The following is a 22442-nucleotide window of genomic DNA, read 5'->3' on the forward strand; positions in this document are numbered from 1 at the left end:
TCTGGATGCCTCCACTTTTGAGGTCTGGGAGGCACTGACCTCAAGAGAGTAGACTAGAGGCAGATAGACATGAATAAAAACATTACCATTGTGATCTTTGCAGATCACTTGTTGGCTCTGTGTGCTGCTCGCCTATCTGTAAAGTGAAGGTGTTCTTTGGAAAATGCCTGATGCAGAGCATGGCTAATAAATAAATAAATTCCCTCTCCAAAGTTCCTCACCCAAAACAGAATTATAAGATATACTCTCCAGCCAAGAATAAATGGTATCAACAACAGGCCATAGTTATAATAGGGAGTATATTTCAAAGTAAATAATGAAAAATTATCTTGAAATTTTAAAAATATATGTGATTAATTACAACAATGTACTAGTTCTTCAATCAAAGAATGCTGATGAGTTCATCTGGAATGGAGTGTGCACACTTTCTTGAACACAATTGTAGAAGGTCAAATGCAACATTATTTGGTTCATATTATTCTTATGTAACACTGTCAAAAGTGGATTGTTTTTACAAAAAAACCCCAAAAACCTAAGGTTTTAAAATTCATTTTCCAAATGGATTTTAAGAATTCTTTGATATCTAAACCTGAACATTTTGGAAATGTTTGTTGTGTCATGACCCTTACCCACTGAACTTTTGTAAGGTTAATTCATCTGATTCTTTGTTGTGCCTTCTTCAGTTTTACTCATGTGCTTGACACAGGCCAGGAAATTGGTGCAGCTCTCCATCATTTTCATCAATTTCATGAAATGCAGCATCTTTTATAAGAATTGTAACTCTATTTGACTTGTGTTGTCAGATGTTTATACAACATCAGCAAAAAATGGGAAAGGTTTTGGGTTGTTAATTAGAGATGGTCAGCCAAGCTAAGCAAGGAAAGTTGTTTGAGAGGAAAAACAATTTTATTTAGTTTATCAATGAATATCTTCAGGTAATGATAAATTTTCCCTTCCTTTATTACCATGAAATATATTCCTCCATGTATTTATAGAGGAACTTGGGTAATGAAAACTCAAATAAGATGGAATTCCTAATAATGTTTCTTTTTCTGACAAAGGAATTCAGCATTTGCTGGTTCCAGTGTAACAGATTTAGTCTAAATTACATTTACTCTCACCTACAGGACTAGCATTTTCTTTCTCAATTCTCAGCCTGAATTAAGAGATGCTAACTTAGCCTAACAGGATCAATTTCATTAATATGATTCCCTAAATCAATGTCTCCACACCACTCTGTATTGTTCTCTTTGTAAATATGCTGCAAACACATGGAAAAGAATTTTATATTTTAGTAACAATGTCAAATGAAATTGAAAAGAGATGATTCATTGAATCGATTGTTTCTACCACTGAAAAGAAGAGTTTCTTGTTATTCAAAAAGCCAATAGTTGAAAGATACCACTAAGAGTGAAAGACTAGGTGTTATGGATTGGATGCAATTTGCCCTCCAAGGGTTCATGTGGTGAAGCTGTGGTCCCCAGGGTGGCAACGTTGGGAGGTGATGTGGACCTTTAAGAGGTGAGGCCTAGTGAGAGGTCCATAGGTCACTGGGGTTGCCATCCTTGGAAGGGAGTAAAGGAGTTCTCTTGGAACATCTGATTTAATTCTTAGGAAATTGATGAGGCCACCTGACTGGATTTTCAGTCTCCAAAACTGTGAGCTAAATAAATCTCTTTTCTTCATTAAGTTTCTGCGTTGGGTGTTTTGTTATAGCAGTGCAAAGAGATAAATACACTGCATAAAAGATGTTTACAATGTACATATATAAACACAATACACAGTCAAAAAAGGGTTTTTTATATTTTGACTTAATTTTTAAAAATGAACAAGACTTTAGCAGTTACCACTAAAGAGGATATTCAAAGGGCCAACAGATAAATGAGGAGGCGGACATCATCATTAATCATCAAAGAAATGCAAATAAAAACTTCAGTGAGATACTGCTATACCTGTGTCAGATGGCTAAACTCAAAAGGTCCAAACACACATGTGTTAGTGAAGATGTGCTATGCTGGAAGTCATAAATTGCTGGTAGGAGTATAAATTGTAAATCTGCTTTGGAATCCTACCTGATAACATCCACTAAAGCTAAATGTATGTATACTGTATAATGCAAAACTTCTACTACTGAGTATATAACCAACAGAAATAATATTGTTTTTCCTTATCTGTAATCTATTTCCATGGTTTCAGACAGTCAACTGCAGTCTGAAAATATTACCATAATGCAATGAGAAGCTAAGGTGTTTTGAGAGACACCACATTCATGCACCTTTTTTAAGCAAGTTTCTGTGTTTATTCCTGTTAATTTCTTATGTGCATAATTTATAAATTGAACTTTATCATAGGAATGTACGTGTAGGAGAAAATAGAGTATATATGAAGTTCCATACTATGGTTTCAGGCAGCCACCGAGAGTGTGATGTTCACTTGAGTAGATTGAGAAGTCCCTAGGAAACTACTAAAGCACACTTGTGGTTGTATCTGCAGTGTTTCCAGAGACAACTGGAAACTCAAGTGGATCTCAAGGGCTCTAACTTCATCCATGATTAATTCACTGATGAGCTAGTAATGTGATGGTATTATAAGGAGGTAATGGAAACTTAGGAAAAGCATCTTGTTGAAGAAAGTGGGTAATGGATGTGTGATCCTGGAGAATATATCTGGTTCATGGCTCCTTCCTTCACGCCTTATTCCCTCTTGCTGCACTTCCTGGCAGCTGTGAGGTGAGCCGCTTTCCTCCATCATGCCTTTCCACCATGATGGCTCTGCCTTGCCACAGCCTAAAGCAATGGAGCCTGCTGACCATGACTGAAACTTCTGAAACTGTGAGCCAAAGTCAACTTCTCCTCTTTGAAGTTGATTTATGTCAGGTATTTTGTCATAGCTATACAGAGCTGACTAAGTACAGGGGTCTTAGAACATATCCCTTGTGGATAAAGAAGGAGAACTATAAATGCTTACGTCACCCAGAAATACAGGTATAAGAGTGTTCATGACTTCTTTATTAATGATAGCCCCAAACTAGGAACAATTCAGTTAGAATGGATGGATAACTTGTATTATATTTATATGGAATAGGATATTACCCAGAAACAGAAATGAACAAACTACTGAAATATGTATGAATGTGGTAAAGAAACCAGACACTAACACCATATAAGCTATAATTTAGAAGATGTTCAAAATGAGACAAAACTAATCAACTGTAACAGGTGAGAGCAACAATCATCTTAGGTCAGGTGGTATTGACTGGTAAATGACACAGTAAGCCTTCTGGGGTATTGCAGGTACTTCATAGCTGTATCCTTAAGATGTATATATGTTGCATGTAAATTATATATAAATTCTATATTATTATATGATCATATAAAATAATGGTACAATGTATAATATAAATGTGTAATATAAATTTTACATTATATATGTATATAATGAAATAGGAAAAGCTAGCAGTGAGTGAAAATTCTCTTGCTGAGGAATTCTGTTACTGTAACTTCAAATGCAAACATTTATAGTTCTTAACAATATAGCATATTTTACTAGCATAAAAATATGATACTTTAATTTTGAACAGGCTGAATAAACACTTCACAAAGTGTTAATAATGGGGTTGTGAGTTGCCTTTATTATCACCTTTTGCTTTTCAGTATTTTTCCAACTTTCTGTGAGGAGTCTTCTTAATTTATAATTAGAAATAATATGTGAATAATACTATAGAATGTGTGATAAAGTTAACTAAAAAGTATCTAACTTAAATGAATTGATTTATAATATTAATATTAAATATTTTCCCTCTTTGTGTATCTTTTAAATAAAAGAAAAATTAAAGATTATGTCTCTTTGGGCTAATATTATTTTGAGTAATCAATACTGAAAGTATACATATTTGTTTCTCTTATTAAAACTATTTGTGTATGCACAAGGCCCTGGTATCAAACCCCAATACTGAAAAAGCAAAAGGTTTTATTGCAAGAGCGGATCATCCTGCTTTGTCTGAAAGCAGTTCAGCCTGGTGTTAAGCATTTGACTTTAAGTGTGACTGCTTGCTAAGCTCCGCCATCTTCTGCTCTTGACCTCAAGCTACTGAGTTGACCTCTCTACTTTGCAGTTTCCTTTGAATTAGGCAAGATAATAGCATCTGTATTAGAAAGGTCATAAAATGAAGCCGTTTTTATCACCAATTCTGTGACATGTGATTAACTTGTTGTTTGTTAAATGTTTGTCTGCGTCTAGCAATACTGTTTAGAGAGAATTTTGAAGGATATTTCACATTAAAAACTATTTGTCCTGAGCTCTCAAAAATTGAATAGCATAGCTTTACCAACTCCTCTGGCCATATATGTTATTAATGCAATCACTAATGATCTACATTATCTAACCATTGTGCCCACTCCATGAAGGAGGTACAGCAGTTCTTCCCTCTTACATATGTGGCCCAGAGAGGTGCATCGAGCCTCAGAAGACACAGACAGGGCCTGAGCAGGGAAGGGACCTCCCTCCTCACAGACCCTCAGTTCCTGCCCTGCCACATCACACTGACTCCAGTATATACAGGCTATTTCTTTCTGGTTGAGCTTAACCTTTAATTCCTACATCACCTCTCTGGTTTTCCTCTGATCTAGGTGGGTCCAGCAATCCACTCCAGTCTCCCATGTTCTTCCTGTCAACCAAACTCAGCTTCTCAGTGACTTTTCCAACAGACACCTTTGTGTTCTTGTTTGCCTTTTGTTAGAAGCACCTACCATCCTTCAAAGCTAATGTATACCCCCAGTGTGCTCTAGCCTTCCTCTCTGATTCCTCCTTCTTAATTAGTTCCACATTTCCTGTATTAATTGTACAGGAGCTCTGATTAATTGTGGCTTCTTTTATATTCTGATAAGCCTTTGTTTTTCCTCTTGGAACATAAATAGTGCTGTTTTGCATTTCTGTTGTTTAGATATTTGCTTTCCCTCTCTGTTTCCTGTTATTTGTTTTAAAAACTCTTAAACTACTCAACATACAAAAATAAGAAATGCTTAACAGATATGAATGAATGGGTTAATGATGTAGCAGGCAAATAAATGTATATTTTAAAATATTTATTTATAAAACAACCTTGGGAGTGCACGACCTAATGTGCCAGAAGTACTTCCCTTTGAGTATTTGAATGTAGCAAATGGCTTTCACAGCCTACCTGAATTTCATTTATGAAAAAAAATTAACTTTTTTAAAAAAGGAGATTCCAGTCCTGTTGTCCTTGAGTCTGATCTCATTAATATAATAGAAATGGCTCCTACAGACCACAGCGATGGGGCACTCAGAGACAATTTTCTGAATGTCAAACAGCAGAGAGGAAGGGCTGGAGCCCACTAGTGACAAATCTGTAGCTAACCTTTCCCACATGGGTCAGGGTGCTCCTGCCCAGGGCAGCATCATTCTTAGCTCATCTGTTTCAGGCTCCTCAATATGATTAAAGAGATTGCTGGAAAAAGGGGTATGGCACAGTGGATTATACTCCCTAATGCAAAATGTGACTGTAGAAGCTGTGTGAAATATCCATTTCAATTTATTTGTTTTTTTTGTTGTTGTTTTGTTTTTTGTTTTTGTTTTTGGTACCAGGGATCGAACTCGGGAATTTGAGCTTGCGTGGCGGGTGCCAGAACCACTGAGCTAAATCCCCGGCCCTCCATTTCAATTTATAAATGCTCTTCTTTGTTGCTTAAAAGATAAGTTTCATATGATTTGATATATACTTGAAATAGTTTATGAAGTATATTTTATCTATTCAGAAGCCTTGAGATGAGTAAGCAAACTAAAAATAAAATTGAGTTTCAGTCAAAGAACCTCTGCTTAAAAAAAAAAGAAATCCAGGAAGTGGGGAGAAATGAGATGTAGGTCAACGTCTATAAAAGTTGTGTGTAGGAATAAACCTAGGGATGTTGTGTGTAGCCAGAGACTATGGTTAATAATATTGTATTGCAGATGGAAAATTTGCCAAGAGAGCAGATTTTAAGTGTTCTTACAATAACAGCAAAAAGAAGGAAGTACAGAAAGTTGTAGACATGTTAATTTGTTTACCTGTAATAATCATTTTACTGTATAGATGTATAGCGGAACATCATGTTATATACAATAAAATTAAAGAAAAAATAATTTGAAAAACAACTTCATGTTTGAAATTTTTAAATGGAAAAGTATTAGAAGCCCTCTAATTTTAAAGCTGATGAGCCAGTTTTATTTCCTGAAAGTCTTAGTAACACTGTGGAAAAATTGGTGTGAACTGTACCCCTAGGGAGGTACAGTGAAATTTTCAGATGAGTGTCAGAGATTTGGAGGTGGGCCGAGAGAAACTTAAATGGCCTCAGAGGCTTTGGTGAGAAGGGCTGTAAGCAGGACCTGTCCCACTCCCCAAACACCTGGAGCAGCTCTCACACTTGGAGCTTAGTATCAGAAAACTCGTCTCATTTGGGACACAGCAATGTGATGTGATAAAGACCAGGGACTGTGGAGTGAAAATCACCTGTGTTCAAAGCACCCATCTCAGCCACTTTCTAGCTATGTTGTAATGGTTCATTTTATGCGTCAAAATGATGGCCACGAAGAGCCCAGATGTATGGTTTCCCATTATTCTGGGTGTGTCTGGGAGGCTGGTTTTGGATGACAGCAACATGTGAGCCTACAAACTGAATAAGGCAGCTTTCCCTCCACAGTGTGTGGGGGCCTCAATCTGCTGAAATCCTGAATAAAGTGCTGAAGAAGGGAGAACTCGCTCTACCTGACAGTCATTGAGCCGGAACATTGGTCTTCTGCCTGCAGCCTCAGATTCAAACAGAAACTTACACCATTGCATCAGCTCTCTTATGTCTCCAGCTTCCCAACTGCAGATCATGTAACTTCTCACCTCTGTAATTGCATAAGACAATTCCTTAAAATAAATCTTTTTTAAAAATAAAAATTTCTCGGTTTTTTTCTGAAAAACCAAAACTAAAACATATATAACATGGATAAGTTTATTAGCCTCTCAATTTCCTGATTTACAAAGTACAAAATATTGCAGATCCATACCAAAAAAAAAAATATTGCAGATCCTTGGGGAAAATATTTGTGATGTGCCTGTCACATTTGTAAGCAATCAACACATCATATCAATTACAGTTAGTGTTTCCCTCAGAGTTTATATAGGCTTTTTCCCCCAAAATTATTTTGCACTTAGTATTTCAGGTAATATAGAAAACAATTTGTAAAGAGAAAATGAGTCACCATAGATAAAACATAATATTTTAAAGGCGTGTTTAGTGTTCTTTGAGAAGGTATCTACAACTTTAAATAATTGTTAAACCAAACTGTGATATTAGTGCTGTATACACTCCATGTTCCTCTACTATGTCCTTTGATTTTTGAGCCATGCTGAATCTTCACTGGGTCTCTGGTACACTAAACTTGGTAGGCTAAGCCAAGGAGGAAATAGCACATGTCTCTCCATCCATGGACAACAAAGTGTTCCCTCTTGTTTACCACACTCTTCTTTATTAGGTCAAGCCAATTTGAGGACTAAAATAAACCATAGGGTTGCAGTATAAAGGGCATTTTAATATGGCTACATAGAACTTCATGTGCTGTTTGGGACACAAATTTATTATGGCCCCAATGAAAAGAACAAATGCTGACCATGAAGGCAGATAGAACATTGTCTATTATATTATCTTGTTATTCTACTCCCTCTCAGCAAAACTGGAACAATAATCCAAGCTTGATTATAGTTGACCTAGCTATCAACTCAGCCACAGAAATAATCTTGAGGTAGCAGTAACAGAACACATGTAGGCAACAAGGCTGGATCTGAAGAGATCATGAAGCAGTGAATGTTGTCTTGCAGTGACCTTGATTCCTGTTTTTATGCTATTTTCTTCATTTTCAGGCCAACTTTCATTACATAGCTTCTTTTTTCTGAGTTCTCTTAACATGCTTTATTCCTGTCAAAATTAAAAACTGATTTATATTCCGGAGTTAATAAGTTAATATTTTACCCCCTAGGTGTACATCACTTTTAAACTAAGAAAGCAGTTATAGTACAGTGCCTAGCATAGGGAGATACATCGTATGACTTGTGTTTCGGTTCCTTCTCTCCCAGTTATGAGAGCAATTAACTTTTCTGAATCTCAGTTACTTATCTGTAAAATCAGAGCAATAAAAATTACTTCTAAAGTTTCAGTGAAGATAAAGCAATAACATCTTTTGAAAAAAATAATGTTTTGGTAGGCCAGGCATAATAATGTATGCTTATTTATGTCCTTTCGCTGCTTGGACAGTCCTCACTGGCCATAGAAGGAAGCACAATTATTTTGCTTAATTGACCAATAAACTGACCATCCACAGGAAGTCTTCATCTATATAAATGTTGGAATTATAGCTTATAAGATTCTGTATTGCCCTCCAAAAGTCAAAATTAGTGCCCAGAAATAGGCAGGAAATATTACTATAATTCATGCTTCAAAGGGCAGGCTTATAGTGCAGCTTTAGTTATTGAGCTTATGAACTTGAGCCAGGGTAACTAAGCACTGGGCATAGATGAAATGGAACTACACTTGGGATTTCTGCTGAGTGCCATCCGAAATTAAACATCACTTCTATTATTTTTTTTAAGTGCTATTACTTCAGATAGTGGAAAGAGCTACAATTTGTCTGTGTGAAATGGACGTGAACAATCTACTTCCTCCTTCTATCTGTATTGTCAAACCCCAGGCTGCAAAAATACTAGAGACTGGGTTCAGTCTATAGATGCTACATGCTGGCTACCTTCCCTTCGCCCTACAGATTCACTTCCCTCCCTCTCCCCGCTGCTCTGGACACAGAGAGTTGGATTGATAGGGAAATACATAAAGGGTTCTCTCACTTCCACTGGAGGGCACACAGGAGGCACACAGGAGGCAGGAGAATGGAGGGCAGTAGGAGAAAGGCCTATGGGGAATTGATGCCTGGCTCCTCCTCTGCTGGACTCCCAGAGGACACTGCTGATGCCAAGCTTTCATCACACATCACCCTCTCTCCGAATGGGGAACTATTCCCCTCCTGTCTCACTAGTCCTACACAAAATGACAGCTCCCCATTGCTACTAGACCTAGATTCCATTCTGTCCCCTGTTGGTTTCTTCAACCCTGCCCACATCTTTGCACGGAGCCCATTTATTAATTGCTCCTCAATGAATCACTTAGTGCTTGTAATCCCTTCCTGGACCCAACAGATACATCCCATGTATAGGGAGAATATAACACACCAGCAGGTTGTTTTGCTACTGTAGATCCTTAAAACTTAGCAAAGCCCAGAACAGAAACCATGTTCTATTCACTTCCGTGAATAATTCATCCACTACCATGTTACATTTTTATAGCTCTAAATTATTTGCTAAATATTTATATCCATTCTTATTAGATGGGTAAGCATCGGTAGTAGAATCCCATGACACAGGAGCTCTCCTCACAATATTTTCAGGGCCAGCAGCAGTAGAAGTTTTGGGGAACTTCTTAAAATGTAAATGATTATCTAGTCCTATCCTCGACCTACTTTAGGAGTAGGGCTACCATCTATGTTTTAACCAACATTCTAGAGAATTCTAATACACACTAAAAGCTAAAAATCATTGTTGTGCAAAGCTGGCCACATAGGCATTTTAATGTGAAGAACTTCTTCCTGCACACTCCCAGCCCTTACCCCATACTGAGGCTTTTTTTTTTTTCTTTTCATAGGCATGTATCCATGCATCAGAATAAGTCCTAGGGCTTCTTCAAATTCCCAATGCCCAGGCCCCACACTGGATTTGATGGATTCACAAGCATTGCTGAGAGGCAGCATCTCACATTTGAGAACCTCTAATTACATCATCAGCTCAGGATTGTGAGAAACCACAAAGCTGCAGGAAGAACACGCACCTCCTTAGAGTGTAAGCGTGACCATAGCTGGGATTCCTTTGGCCTGGATGTTGGGTAGTTAGACCAGGGAGAGAGGCTTTTCTGTTGCATACAGTTGGTTCATATCTGTGGCAGCTGTGGACGCAGATGAAGGTAGGATTTTTGAACCATGTTTTTAGGTGCCTGCCCACTTACGCGCTTAGAGGCACTATTCTCATCCATACCTCTGGCTAAGTGGGCATATGGTACAAATAACCCAGGCCACAGTTGACTGCATCCAGCCCGCTTCATTGACTGGCTAGCAATCAATCAGATTCCCTGTTTCAGTAATGTGCAGTAAAGTGTGCTGAGGTGGGAGGAGTGTGCGTTTGTGCATTTGAGGCCAGCTTGGACTACATAGTGAGATCCTGTGAGGAAGAGAGAGAGAGAAAGTGAAAGAAGAGGAGAGGGGAAGAGAATTGGAGAGGAGAAGAGAGGACGAATGGGGGGGGAGGAGAAGCAGGAAGAGGAAAGGAAAGAGAGAAAGACAGAGAGAGAGAGCGCAGTAAGACCTCACTACTTACGTGGTTGAGTGACCAGCCGCACTAAGGGGTCACCTGGATGCTTGTTAGAGAATCAGATCTCGGATTGATCACATAAACCCACTGAATTAGAATCTGCAGCTTAACACCTTTAGGTGATCCTCAGGTGATCCATGTGCAGATCAACATTGGAGAAACATACTTATTAGAGAGTCCATAGACTATACTTTCACACTGCCCAAAACTGGTGGTCATGTTTGATTGTGCAAAAGTTTTGCAACTTGGCGAGGTAATCCAAGAAAACCAGTATGCTGGATATTTGGGAAGATAAAAAGAAAGAAGCAGCAACTAGATATACAGAGAAAGCAAACACATAGTGTGGTGTTGTGATTTGTGTCTAGATGTCCTCCCAAAGCCTCATGTGGTCATGGGGCTTTTTCAGAGGTGGCTGAATCTAGAGTGTATGATGCTGGGATTAAGGGTGGGTGATTACTAAAGCACCACCCTGATCCCAATAATCTAGATAAAAGGGCCAGAAAGAAGCTGTTAAGGTCCCTTGTTGCTTTTGCTATTGTGTGGCACCATGAACTGGTTCTCCTCTGTAACACCCCTCTGCCATGTGCCACTTTTCCTTGGAGCCAGCCAACTGTGGACTGAAGCCTCTACAAACTGTGAGCTAAATAAACCCTTCCCCCTTTAACTTTGGGTGTAGCATATTTTGTCTTAGCAATGACAGAAAAGTAACCAACACACATGAGTTCTTGAATTTTCTATACCAAGCTGTCCGAGGGAAGGCTTCTCTTCATTTTTGCGTTGGTTTCCAGGAGATTTCTGGTTGTGTCCTTACAATAACCTCTTTTTTTACTTTAGCTTCTGTGAATATCTGCCTCTTATAAGAGATAACTGGCAAAGAGATGAATTGCATCATGATTAAAATAAAATTAAAATATTTTGGATCATTTTGTAGATACTGTACAGTGTATTCTTTATGGATAAACTATTTTTCTTTCCCATTTAAAAATATTAAATAATACATAGCCATAATAAAAATAAAATATTTCATAGTGGAGAAAATTGTGTAGGAAGAGATTTTTTTCTGTAGGAACATCGTTACCATTCCCCAGAGGTAACTGGTTTAAAAAGTTTTTATATAACCGTTAACAATTTTTCTATATACTTATCTTTCCTTTCTTCTCCTTAGCATTAATATAAGAACAAACATAGATCATCTTATAATCACAAGCCTTGGAGAAACATTTTTAATATTATCTAACATTTGTTTAACTTAAAACTCTAAAAATGCTTTTCTTTAGCTTTGTTTTTTTTTTAAAGTCTTTCAGGAAAGCAATAAAGCAAGAACTATTCCTTTCATCAGTGTAATGTGTGGATACACTGAGGTTTAAAGTTATGTCCTCTGATCTCATTGAGGTTCATTAAATAAACAGTAATAAGAAAGTTCCTGTTGTATTTGCTTTAATATAATTGAAGATATTATTCATTAAGTCACATATAAGAATTTTCTTTTAGAATTCAGAGCAAAAGAAAGACCATCACCGAAGAAATTGGAAGACACCTTCTTTGCGAAATGAAGGCTGACTCATTAGTGATGTTTTCACTTTTTGCCTTGACTGCCAGGTGCTCAGAGGCAAGCCAGTTTGGCCATAGAAACTGATTTTTCTAGCAGTCATAAGTTTTGCTATAAGATACTACTTTTATGTCACTATTCCACTGTAGCTTTTTTTTAACTATAAGCTGCTTCAAGTACTTTTGCGGAATAAGGAAGAGATGTAGATCAATGAAACTTTTGCAATGGGGACAGCAAGTCACCAAAGAAGATTTACCCAAATGTATTGAGATATTTTCTGGCAGAGCTGGAACTGAGATTAGTTTCCCAAAGTTGAGTTCAGGTAGTTTTCCCTGTTCACATGAGCTGAGAGGTGAGCTTTTCTCTTTAGTTATGGAATACTTCATATCTATTTTTTATAGTATGGCGATGTCCCTGCTCAGTGTTTTTTTCATTGTGTATATATATATGTGCTGTGTCTTTTGAAGGCCTTCTAGCTCTGCCTCACTTACCGTTTTCAAAGGCAGTTTCTTCCCATCTAAAGATGCAGTGCTGGCTGCATGGAGTTTGCTAACACACACAATAAAAAGACATAGGTCCTATATTTCCCACTGTACCAGATGGTACTTCAAAGATGCAGAGCACCACTTTTCTGTCAGCCTTTCTCCGAATGGATGACAACTATCTACCTTGAATAAAAACATGTTAGGAAAAAAAAAGACTAAACACTTTGGTGAGCAGAGAAATGAGTTATGTTTTCACAAAGGATAAACACGAATCCTGCTTTGTTTTGAGAATTCAGTCATTTTCTTTCAAGTACTCGTGAGGATTTTACATTTTCTCTATTAAAAAGAAAACACCCAGTTTAATTTATTTTGCAATGGAATATGACATGACCTTTTATTCACCTTTTATACAAAATAAAAGAAAACTATTGGGAAACCTTTTCTTTTTTAGAATTCTCCCTGAATCACACAGCAGTTAGGGGATGGCTAATGCCATTGACTCTCGTGCGCGCCCTCTGCTGGCCAATGTCTTAAACTCTAACACCTCTTGCAGATGTTGGCATTTTTCATTCTTTGACCAAATGAGGTTTCCTAAGCCTTAGCAGAAAGAAAACATGGGGGCGGTGGAAGGCACCCAGAGATTTTTATTTTAAGAGTATCAATGAGAAAATACATAAAATACCATCATGCATAATTTTACATATCATGAAAACTATGTTTTGATAGTGGCTTCATAAGAAAATAATATACCCAGTTGTTCAGCAAAGACTATCAAATGCTTGCAGGTAAGAGGCATCGTGTCAGGCACAGGGGTCATTTAGGTGAAGTTAACATCACCTTATGAAGGATTCTGGTTGGGGGAGGTCAGACCCTTCACCAGGCAGACCGTACCGTGGGTCCAGTGCAATGAGGGACCAGGGGAACCTTGCCCACACATGGACAATGTGTGTGGCATCACAGTGAAAAGCTCACTGCTGGCCGGCTGGCCCCTCAGCATGATGCCCAGGAATTGCCTCTAAGACAGGGGCCGGTGAAACAGCAGTGTTCCCTGCTGTGAGTCTCAGGCCTTCACAATCATGAAGGTTATGAAGGACCGCTTCCCAAGAGCTTTCACTTATGTGGACCTCACTGATTGATGTTTACTATATTTGAAACAAAAACTGAGAAATTTAAAAAGGACTTACTCGTTTATTTACATGTTATCTCAACCTCTTTTATGGGAAGAAAAGAATTTTTCAAATACAAATTAGTGAGAGGTGTGATGGTAGTGTGTATTTTCACAAATCTCTTTAATGTCTGGCATAGTAGGAGACAGTGAGATTCTCCCATTTTCTTCTGCATTTGATATGTTGTAGCACGTGTCTGTAGCCACTGGAAGACTCCACTGTACATTCGTGAAAGAAAAACAGAACAAAGGCAAATAACACCTGTCTTAGTTTTTTTTTTTTATTGTCGAGACAAAATACCCGACACCCAAAGTTAAAGGGAAAGAGTTTATTTAGTTCATAGTTTGTAGAGGTTTTAGTCTATAATTGACTGCCTCTAAGGCAGGGTGGCATCACAGAGGACAAACAGTTCATGGTGGGCAGAGGGTAGAGCAACAAGGGATGACTATGGCTCTTTTAATCACTTTTCTTTTTTTTTTGTACCTGGGATCAAACTTAGGACCTTGTGCTTTCGAGGCAGGCGTGGTGCCACTGAGCTAAATCCCTGACCCTTATCTCTTATATCTTATCCAGGTGACATAGGGCAGGTACCACTCACACCCTTAGTCCTAGTGCTCTTGAGCCTAGCATTGCACCATGAATGAATCACACACTCCAGATACAGCTGCCTCTGAAAAAGCCCCTCATATGACTGCATGAGGCTTTTGGGAGAGATCTAGACACAAGCCATGACAAAGTCATAGTGTTATGAGAATGGTTTTGAGTTAATGAGTCCTCAGGGGTCCCCAGACCACCCCTGGGGAACTAGTGTCATAGAAGTAGCCAAGGGCAAGATCACGAGAGAGAGCTGTGCAGATCATGTTAAATGACCCAAGTTTGACAGGAAACTGAAAGGACTTCAAGCTTAGAAATATGTGATCAGGTTTGAGTTTAAATTCACTTATTTTCATTGCTGTGGAGTAGATGAATTTGAGGGACAGAAAGAAAAGAAAACTAATTTCTGCAAGCCATGATGACAGACTCAACTGGAGCAGTATGTTTGGTGATGGATTGGGGAAACATTTAAGAAGTAAAATGGATGGGACCTGGTTGGTGATTCCAAGTTGGAGAAGGAGAAAAAATAAAGAAAATGGTCATGGTTCTAACTTGGGTAACTGGAGAGAAGGTGGTGCAATTGAACGGAACAGGGGCTGTATAAGGCAAGGCCAGGAGGGAGAGAAGGAAGTGTGTTTAGTTTGGGACCAGCTGAATGGGTGGGGCTGACCCAAGAGAAGCAGAGCAGGGGAAACGTATGGATCAGGACCTTCTGCTGGTGCAGATTTACCGTAAAACTTGAGTTTTCCGGGCATGATGGTGCACACCTGTGTTTGTAGCATTTAGGAGGCTGAGGCAAGAAGATCGCCCCAAGTTTGAGGCTAACCTGGACTACACATTGAGAACCTGTCTCAAAAAATAAAAACAAAAGCAAAACAAGCACACAAAAAAATCCACTTGACTTTAGGGCTTCTCATTTGCATGGGCTTTTTTCAAGGGACTGAAGTGACCCATTCATGGGCATGCAAGATTAGTATTGGAGGAGGGGGCCTGGGGTTATATACAGCTTCATGGGAAAGCGCTTGCTTTGCATACGTGAGGCCCTGGCTCTGACCCTAGCATCATGAAAATGGAGGGGGGGGGATTATTTATTTAAAAATATATTCAAAGATCAAAACACCTTTTAATGCAGTTGGTTTTTATCACTCTTCCCACTCCAACTTTTCCTCATCTCATGATTCCTCATGTGCCAGATGGTTTGGTTGGCTGCAGGCATTTTGGAGATCCTACCAAGGGAAACTTGAACTAGGAGTACATTTAGCTTTGATTTAGTGATATCTATTTATGTGATTTGTAGCTTCTTGCCTTAAGTTATCACTGGCTCAGCATGTAGAGGGACAGTTTGTAGGAATTCCCAGCTCCTATCCCCTGCTCAAGTCCAAGTCAGGTCTGCTGCAATATAAACTTATTCTCTGGCCCCCAGCATTAGAAATTTGAAGGTAGAGGAAAACCAAGGTTAGGAATGTATAGGGGCAGAAATAATCCATGAGAAATTCTCCAAATCATCAGACATATAAAAAAAATTGAAAATAAATTTTCCTTCTAACCAATGACTGGTCAAAATGCAAGTTGCCTTCTGGCAAGTACATTAAGACAGCCACACATTCTCTACCACTGCTTTGATTAAAAAGCGGTGTTTGTTCCCTTCCCTTTGAAACTGGGATGGTCCAGTGGTTTGCTTTGAACAATAGAGCATGGTGGAAGTGATGCTGGGTAATGTCCAAATCTGGGCCATGGGAGACACAACGCTCTCAGCTTTTGTGCACTTGGAATGCTCCATCATGGTATCCAGAGGACATGCTCTTAAAATCTCAATTAACAAAAAAAAATAAAATAAAATTTTTAAAAAATCCCAATTTACGAGGAAAAGCCATGTGCAGAGAACCGAGGTGCTCAGCCAATTAGCCAGCAAAACTGGCCTGCTGGGCCCTCATGGACACTCTACATCAGGGGAACTCTGAGATTGGCAGTGCCAGTGAACACCATGTTCAGCAGATGGTCCACCAAGGCAAGCTGTGTGCCCAGAATACTGAGATCATAAATGACTATTGTTCTAAATTATGAATTTCAGAAGATTTTGTTACTCAGCAACAGATAACCCAAACAGTGTCAAGGATGTATGCTTTTAAACTATCTCTTGGTGTATGGAAATGGGTATGTATGAGATAGAACCCTATTATGTTTGTATGTGTTAGCTTTCTAAACTATTGTTTTATTTAAATCAGAACAAAAAGAATATGGAGCTAAAGGGCGAAAAGCAGATTCTTTTGGACAGGATAGACTTGAGTGAAGATATAGTGAAGAGGAATGAGTACAGGTGACCTTTAATCTGTAGCCAAGCAAAATGAATTTATTTATTTGAGATTATTTATTTACATATATTTTTACTTATGACAGAGTCTCACTCAGTAGCCCAGGGTGGCCTCAAACTCATGATCCTCCTTCTTCAGCCTTCCAAGTGCCAGTGCCAGGGTTACAAGAACAGGCTACCATGCCCAGCCCTTTATTTCTTGGCTTTGGAAATTCAACTCGAATAAAGAATGTAGTGCTTTATTCTCTACTAAAATGACAATAATAATGATGATAATGAAAACAAAGAATGGAAGGCAACATCCTGAAAGTTACAGAATTTCTTTGTCTCATTAAAAATTCTCAAATTTTTACAGTTGACTTCTGTGGAATACTTGTAAAATGTGTTACATAGGCCATTTCTTTTATGGCAATTTGCAGCAGTTTATTTACCACAGCAAAAAAAAATATCTATTTATCTATTAAGAAAAGTGAAGAACAGACTGGAGTTTTAGGAGGAAAAAATACCTTCATTCAAATATCTAATTCACTCATTCAAAAACTATTTTTGGCTTTAAAATTTGGCAGTTAAACACAGGGCTTGTTTTAAATTTAATTTTGCTTGGAAATATTCAGTAGTTTTAAGTAACTAGTTGACATGAACTTAAGTTACTTCTACAAGACACACATGAAAAGTCATACTGTGATTCTTAGAAATTGAATTTTTCTTGGTGGTATTGAATATTCAATGACAAGACAGGTGCAAACCCTGTCCCATGGTGTTTACATTTCACTTAAATATAGAAAAAACAAAAACCAAGCACCATTAAATGAATAAGATTTCAGACAGAGAAACGAGAGGGAAACAGTAAGAGCAAATACAAGACTAGAGAGGCCAAGGGTGCTGGGAAGGCGGTGGGTGGGAGAGTGGGCACAGGCTGGGCAGGCGGGGTCCTCTGAGGAGGGGCATTTAAGCTGAAGCATGAACAATGAGCAGCCTGAGAAAATCTGGGGGAAGAGCCTTCCAAACAAGATGTGTGCAAGTGATGTCGATGTCACCCCTTATTCTCCAAGGACACGAGACAATGGACTGAGCAATCCATGTGTGCCTAAATAAAAATCATATTTACATTTCCAGCCTTTTGGACTTGGGTAAGCTGGCACTGAAATTGATATCTTCTAGATTTGTAAATTGGGGATCCATTAGGAAACTTGCTTTATTATGGAAAATGGGGGGATAAACAGAGAATGAAGATCACAAGAGAAAGAATATTAAGAGTTTACACATAAATACCCCAAAGGAGACTTATAGAAAGTATTTATGGATCTGTCTTGCAAAACACAGCTACATACCAGAGGTTTTGTTGAAGGTGAAAATGACAATAATTGAATGGGAATACTTAATTTATGCACTTGTACATGACCATCCCGTACCAACATAAACAATTTAGAGAAAATGTCTTGCAAATTCCAATGATACAAACTAAATATAATAAACTCAAGTTATGACAAGGCCAACTTGAGAATTTGCTTTCAGTGACAATGATACTTCCTTGGTTGAAATGGTTCAAGCCCAAAGTTATTTGTATTATCATTCTCTTTCCTAACAAGTGTACTTTCCCATGGCTTTTATGAGTGTTCTAGCCAGTCCAAGACAGTAGGGCAACATGTAAAATAGATCCAGACATGAAATGAATCCTATGAAGGAAGCCACCAAACCTCCTCTCGGTGACTGAAAGACAGCTGGAGTTCTCCTGGGGGGCAGAAGATTTGGACAGGGATATAGGGTACAGAGAGAAAGAGAAACAGAGCAGCATCTCCAATAGGAACCAGAAAATGTGTAAGGAGAAATGAGAGAGCCGTATTCCCAGATGGAGCCATTTTATTTCCAAGAGAGATTACAAACAAGGCTATGCTTTCCCATCTCCACACTGGATTTGCATTTTACAAAATATGTTTGCTCCTGAAATCCTTCATAAAGTCTGCCTTCCCCTCTGCAGTGGGAAAGAGGCAAAGAGTCAAAAGTTAAAAGGTCATGCATAAAACATATCCACCAAGATAGCTGTGTAATAATCTTAAATTCTTCACAAATCAATGATAAAACATTAAGATTCACTGACACGTCACTGTATTTTACCGCACATCAAAGTTTTTCTTCACATGTTCATGCTCCTGTTTTACAGACAACAATATTATAAAAAGATTATCAACTTTTCATAAAATAGAAAAACAAAACAAAGCTATACACTAGAAAAGAACTGTAGAGCACAAACATTTCTGTAAGAATAAAAGCCAAAAGAACAATGAATTCAAGTATTTCATGAGAAACAGTGGCTGACCCCTGTTTCCTTCACTCCCTTTTCATCTGAGAGCTCTTCCGAAATCTGAAATTATCTGCGATCTGTAACCACTACAGAATTTGGGTATAATTCTGGGGGGAAATGTCATTTTAAAGGAGTTCTTGTATGTATTATATTTCCTCTTTCTTAGAGGTAGAAAAACTCAAATTAAGTTTCTTTCAATGGTGTTAACAGACCAGTGACGGGGCTGTTGGTATAGCTCCGTGGTAGAGCGCTTGCCTAGCATGCTGCGGCCTTGGCTTCTGTCCCCAGAACTCCCCCCACCCAAGTGTAATATGAGGAAGGTAGCTATCATACACTAAGAACTAAAATTTGGGTTTCTTAGAAAAATAATTCTTCAATGTTACAGGTGTCTATGTATATGAAATCACAACCTGACAAAAAAAATCACCAATACAATTTACCCAGTCTGAGAAAATTGTTGGGATTCATGGTTAGACAAGAACTCAAAGAGGAAAGGGAGACCCAGAGGTGGTAAGTGGCTCACCTAAGTGCAGTAGCAACACAGCTTGCATAATTATTCTTATACACATGTAGGTGCACACACATACACACGTGGTTGCATTTACTGGTGTTTCGCACACAGAATACCACTCACCAGCTCTTACAGTACATGAAGAATAAGTATGCAAATCTGTGTTTGTTACCTCATGGTTAGATGTGGAAATGCCCATTTTTTAAAGGAGTGGAAAGTTCTACTTTCTTTCTGAGCGGAGTTGTGCCGCTGCTCTCTGCACGCCCCAAAAGTAGCATGGATGGGGTAAAGTTGGAGGGGCAGGAAGCAGCATAGCATGCCAACCCAAACCAGAACAGAAGTTCCTTGCTATGTCAAAGATGCTCCCACTGGCAGTGCAGACGTTACATGAAGGTAAGCTTGGGTTGTTGGAACTTCTAGAACAGGTTGGAAGAAGAAAATGAGGAGTGCAGAGAGTAGTTGACAATGTTTGCCTGCCCCTAAACCAGAAGAACTGGAGTAAGGGCTCCTCTGACCATAAAGAACACAGAGGAGCAGTGTGTCTTGACTAAGGTATTAAACTACAGGTTGAATATCCCTTATTTGAAATGCCTGGGACCAGAAGCACATTGGACTCTTCTGGAATTTTCAATATTTGTGCATGCATAATGAAATAACTAAGAGATAGGACTCAAATCTAAATTAATTTGTTTCACATATACTCATATGTGAAATTTATATATACTCGTAGTCCGAAGGTAATGTTATACAGTACTTTAAATACTTTTGTGCATGAAACAAATTTTCATGGTGTGAGTGTGACATGGTGGCCCATGCCTGTATTGCATCCCAGCTACTTGGGAGGCTGAGGCAGGATCATGAGTTTGAGGCCAGTTACACAATTTAATGAGAATCTGCCTCAAAAATAAAATAAAATAAAATAGGCTGAGAATGTACCTAAGTGGTAGAGCACTTGCTGCACATGCACGAGGCCCTGAGTTCAATAACCAGTACTGCAAAAATGTATTGAAAAAAATCTTCAGGGTATGGAATTTTCCACTTGTTACATCACATTAGCACTTAAAGTTTCAGATTTTGGACCATTTCAGATTTTGGGTGAGGGATGCTCATCCAGCATAAACTTAGATAATTTTACTAGGTGCAGAATTTCTAATTATTTTGGCTTGTATATGTATATAAATATCAAAATATTTTTTCTTAATATATAGTACTATTAATTCCTATTGTATCTCTTTCCATAAAATTACATGTGCATATAATTTGAAGGTAGTTTAAAAATACCATTCCTTTTAATATTTATTACAGATGTCTTTCAGGAAAATCCTGTCTAGCTATATACAGTAACATTAAATAACTTAAAAAAATAAACAATACACTATATTTTACCAAAATAGTCACATTTTAAAGCCATATAAGTGAAAAAGTTGAGTTTTAAGAATAGACTAGACCTTCCACAGGTATTTTTTCATTAGGTAAAGTATTTTAAATTAATAGTAAATGTACTTTATTTCCTTACTATATCAAATATATGCACACTGCTCTTGATAATTTGCGTCAGAAGCATTTTTATGAAACAATAGGTTGTTTCCTTTTTTTTTTGGTACTGGGGATTGAACTCGGGTCCTTGAGCTTGCGCAGCAGGCGGCAAAACCACTGAGCTAAATCCCCGGCCCTCCTTTTTTTTAACTTATTTCACAATGGAAAATTTATTCTAAATCTAAATAAATTTGTTCCCAAAAGATTTCCCCAAAGAAATGTAACCAAACAACACACAATGTAACCAAACAACAAAAGTTTAACAATGTATATATATCCAGTGCATGCAGCCTCTTATTTTCTAGTAATATTAGTAGAAAGTAACTTTCAAGTACCATTTTAATCCAACTCGACTTGAAGATAGCTATCTCACAAAATTAACACTCTAGAGGAAAATCCTTGAGAAACCCATCTTGCTGGAAAGCCATTGTTGAAATTCCCATCGGAATCAAAACCATCAGCAAAGGACAGAGAACACCTGGTCCCCGGCACTGAGCTGAAAGTGCAGCATCCAACACCACTCTGAACCAAAGTCAGCAAGTTCAAGGGCTCCTGGTTTCTGAAATCATCAAAGGTCATCCTATCATCCACAACAGGAAACACGGCTTTCGAAAAGATGCAGGCAGGACCCAAGGCTACTTCCAGTCCTGGTCCTGTATTTTGCTGCTGTGGATATCAGCAGTAGTTGGCTAAAATAAAGAACACAGAGCATGGCCCACTTTGGAAACCAAATTCAGATATCTTTGCACTTACTCAAATTTGTTTTTTAAAGTTAGATTATCATAAAGTCTGCAGAGCATAGAGAATCCAAGACTGACAAGTATCAAGGGAGGGGGGTTTAGCGAAGAAAAAGTCTACGTCTTTGCAAAGCAGATGCAGGAGGTCAAGAAGGGCTCGAGCTTTCGGGAGGTTTTACTCTTTCACAGGTTTTGATCCAGCCACTGGATGTAACTATTCCTAGTCCGGATTCCCACTGAGAAGTTGGTGGGCCAGCTCGTGAAAATCACGCACCCGTGGAAGCCATCCTCAAAGTGATCGAGGGTCACCTCCACACCCACGCTCTCCAGACGCCTGGCGTACATGATCCCGTCGTCTCTCAGCACATCGTGCTCACACGTGAGAATATAGGTCTTCGGGAGGTGCTGGAGCACATCCTGGTCTGCAATGAGTGGGGAGGAGCGGGCGTCCAGCAGCTGAGGGATCTCCCGGACGATCCTGGCATTGCCCGTGGTCTGCACAACAGGCTTGTAGTCCTTCGTGATGGATGCAGGCAATAGCGACATCCAGTTTAGACGGGCTCTGAGGGCAGCCGCCTCCTCCACTTCCAGGGAAGTGTGATTGTTAACCATCATCGCCTGCACAAAGTCGTAGTTGCCTTTGAAGTAGTCCAGCCAGTACTTTACCATGACATAGCGAGGCAGGATTGGGGTGTTCACGTTTTGCTGGTAAGAGGGTGTATTAAAATCTAACGCTTGGAGGACTGGATAGATCAGTGCTTGCAGTTTGAGCTTATTCCTTAGGTTGGCATCTTGACTGAACTG

General features: G+C 38.7%; 1 protein-coding gene across 3 annotated transcripts in view; it reads right to left on the reverse strand.

The window, feature by feature from the left end:
- Nucleotides 1-18394: 18394 nt before the first annotated feature.
- Nceh1 (neutral cholesterol ester hydrolase 1) overlaps nt 18395-22442 on the reverse strand; it is an 80512-nt gene continuing 76464 nt past the window's right edge. For all 3 annotated transcript variants that reach the window (XM_021254217.2, XM_004834605.4, XM_087186513.1), the window contains one exon: nt 18395-22439. In XM_021254217.2, coding sequence (XP_021109876.1) covers nt 21822-22439 — 618 coding nt within the window. In that variant the 3' untranslated portion in view covers nt 18395-21821. The remainder of the gene's footprint in view (nt 22440-22442) is intronic.

This window comes from Heterocephalus glaber, unplaced genomic scaffold, assembly GCF_053883595.1.
Source record: "Heterocephalus glaber isolate CG9 unplaced genomic scaffold, H.glaber_assembly_v1.0 deba00001504, whole genome shotgun sequence".
NCBI lineage: Eukaryota > Metazoa > Chordata > Mammalia > Rodentia > Bathyergidae > Heterocephalus > Heterocephalus glaber.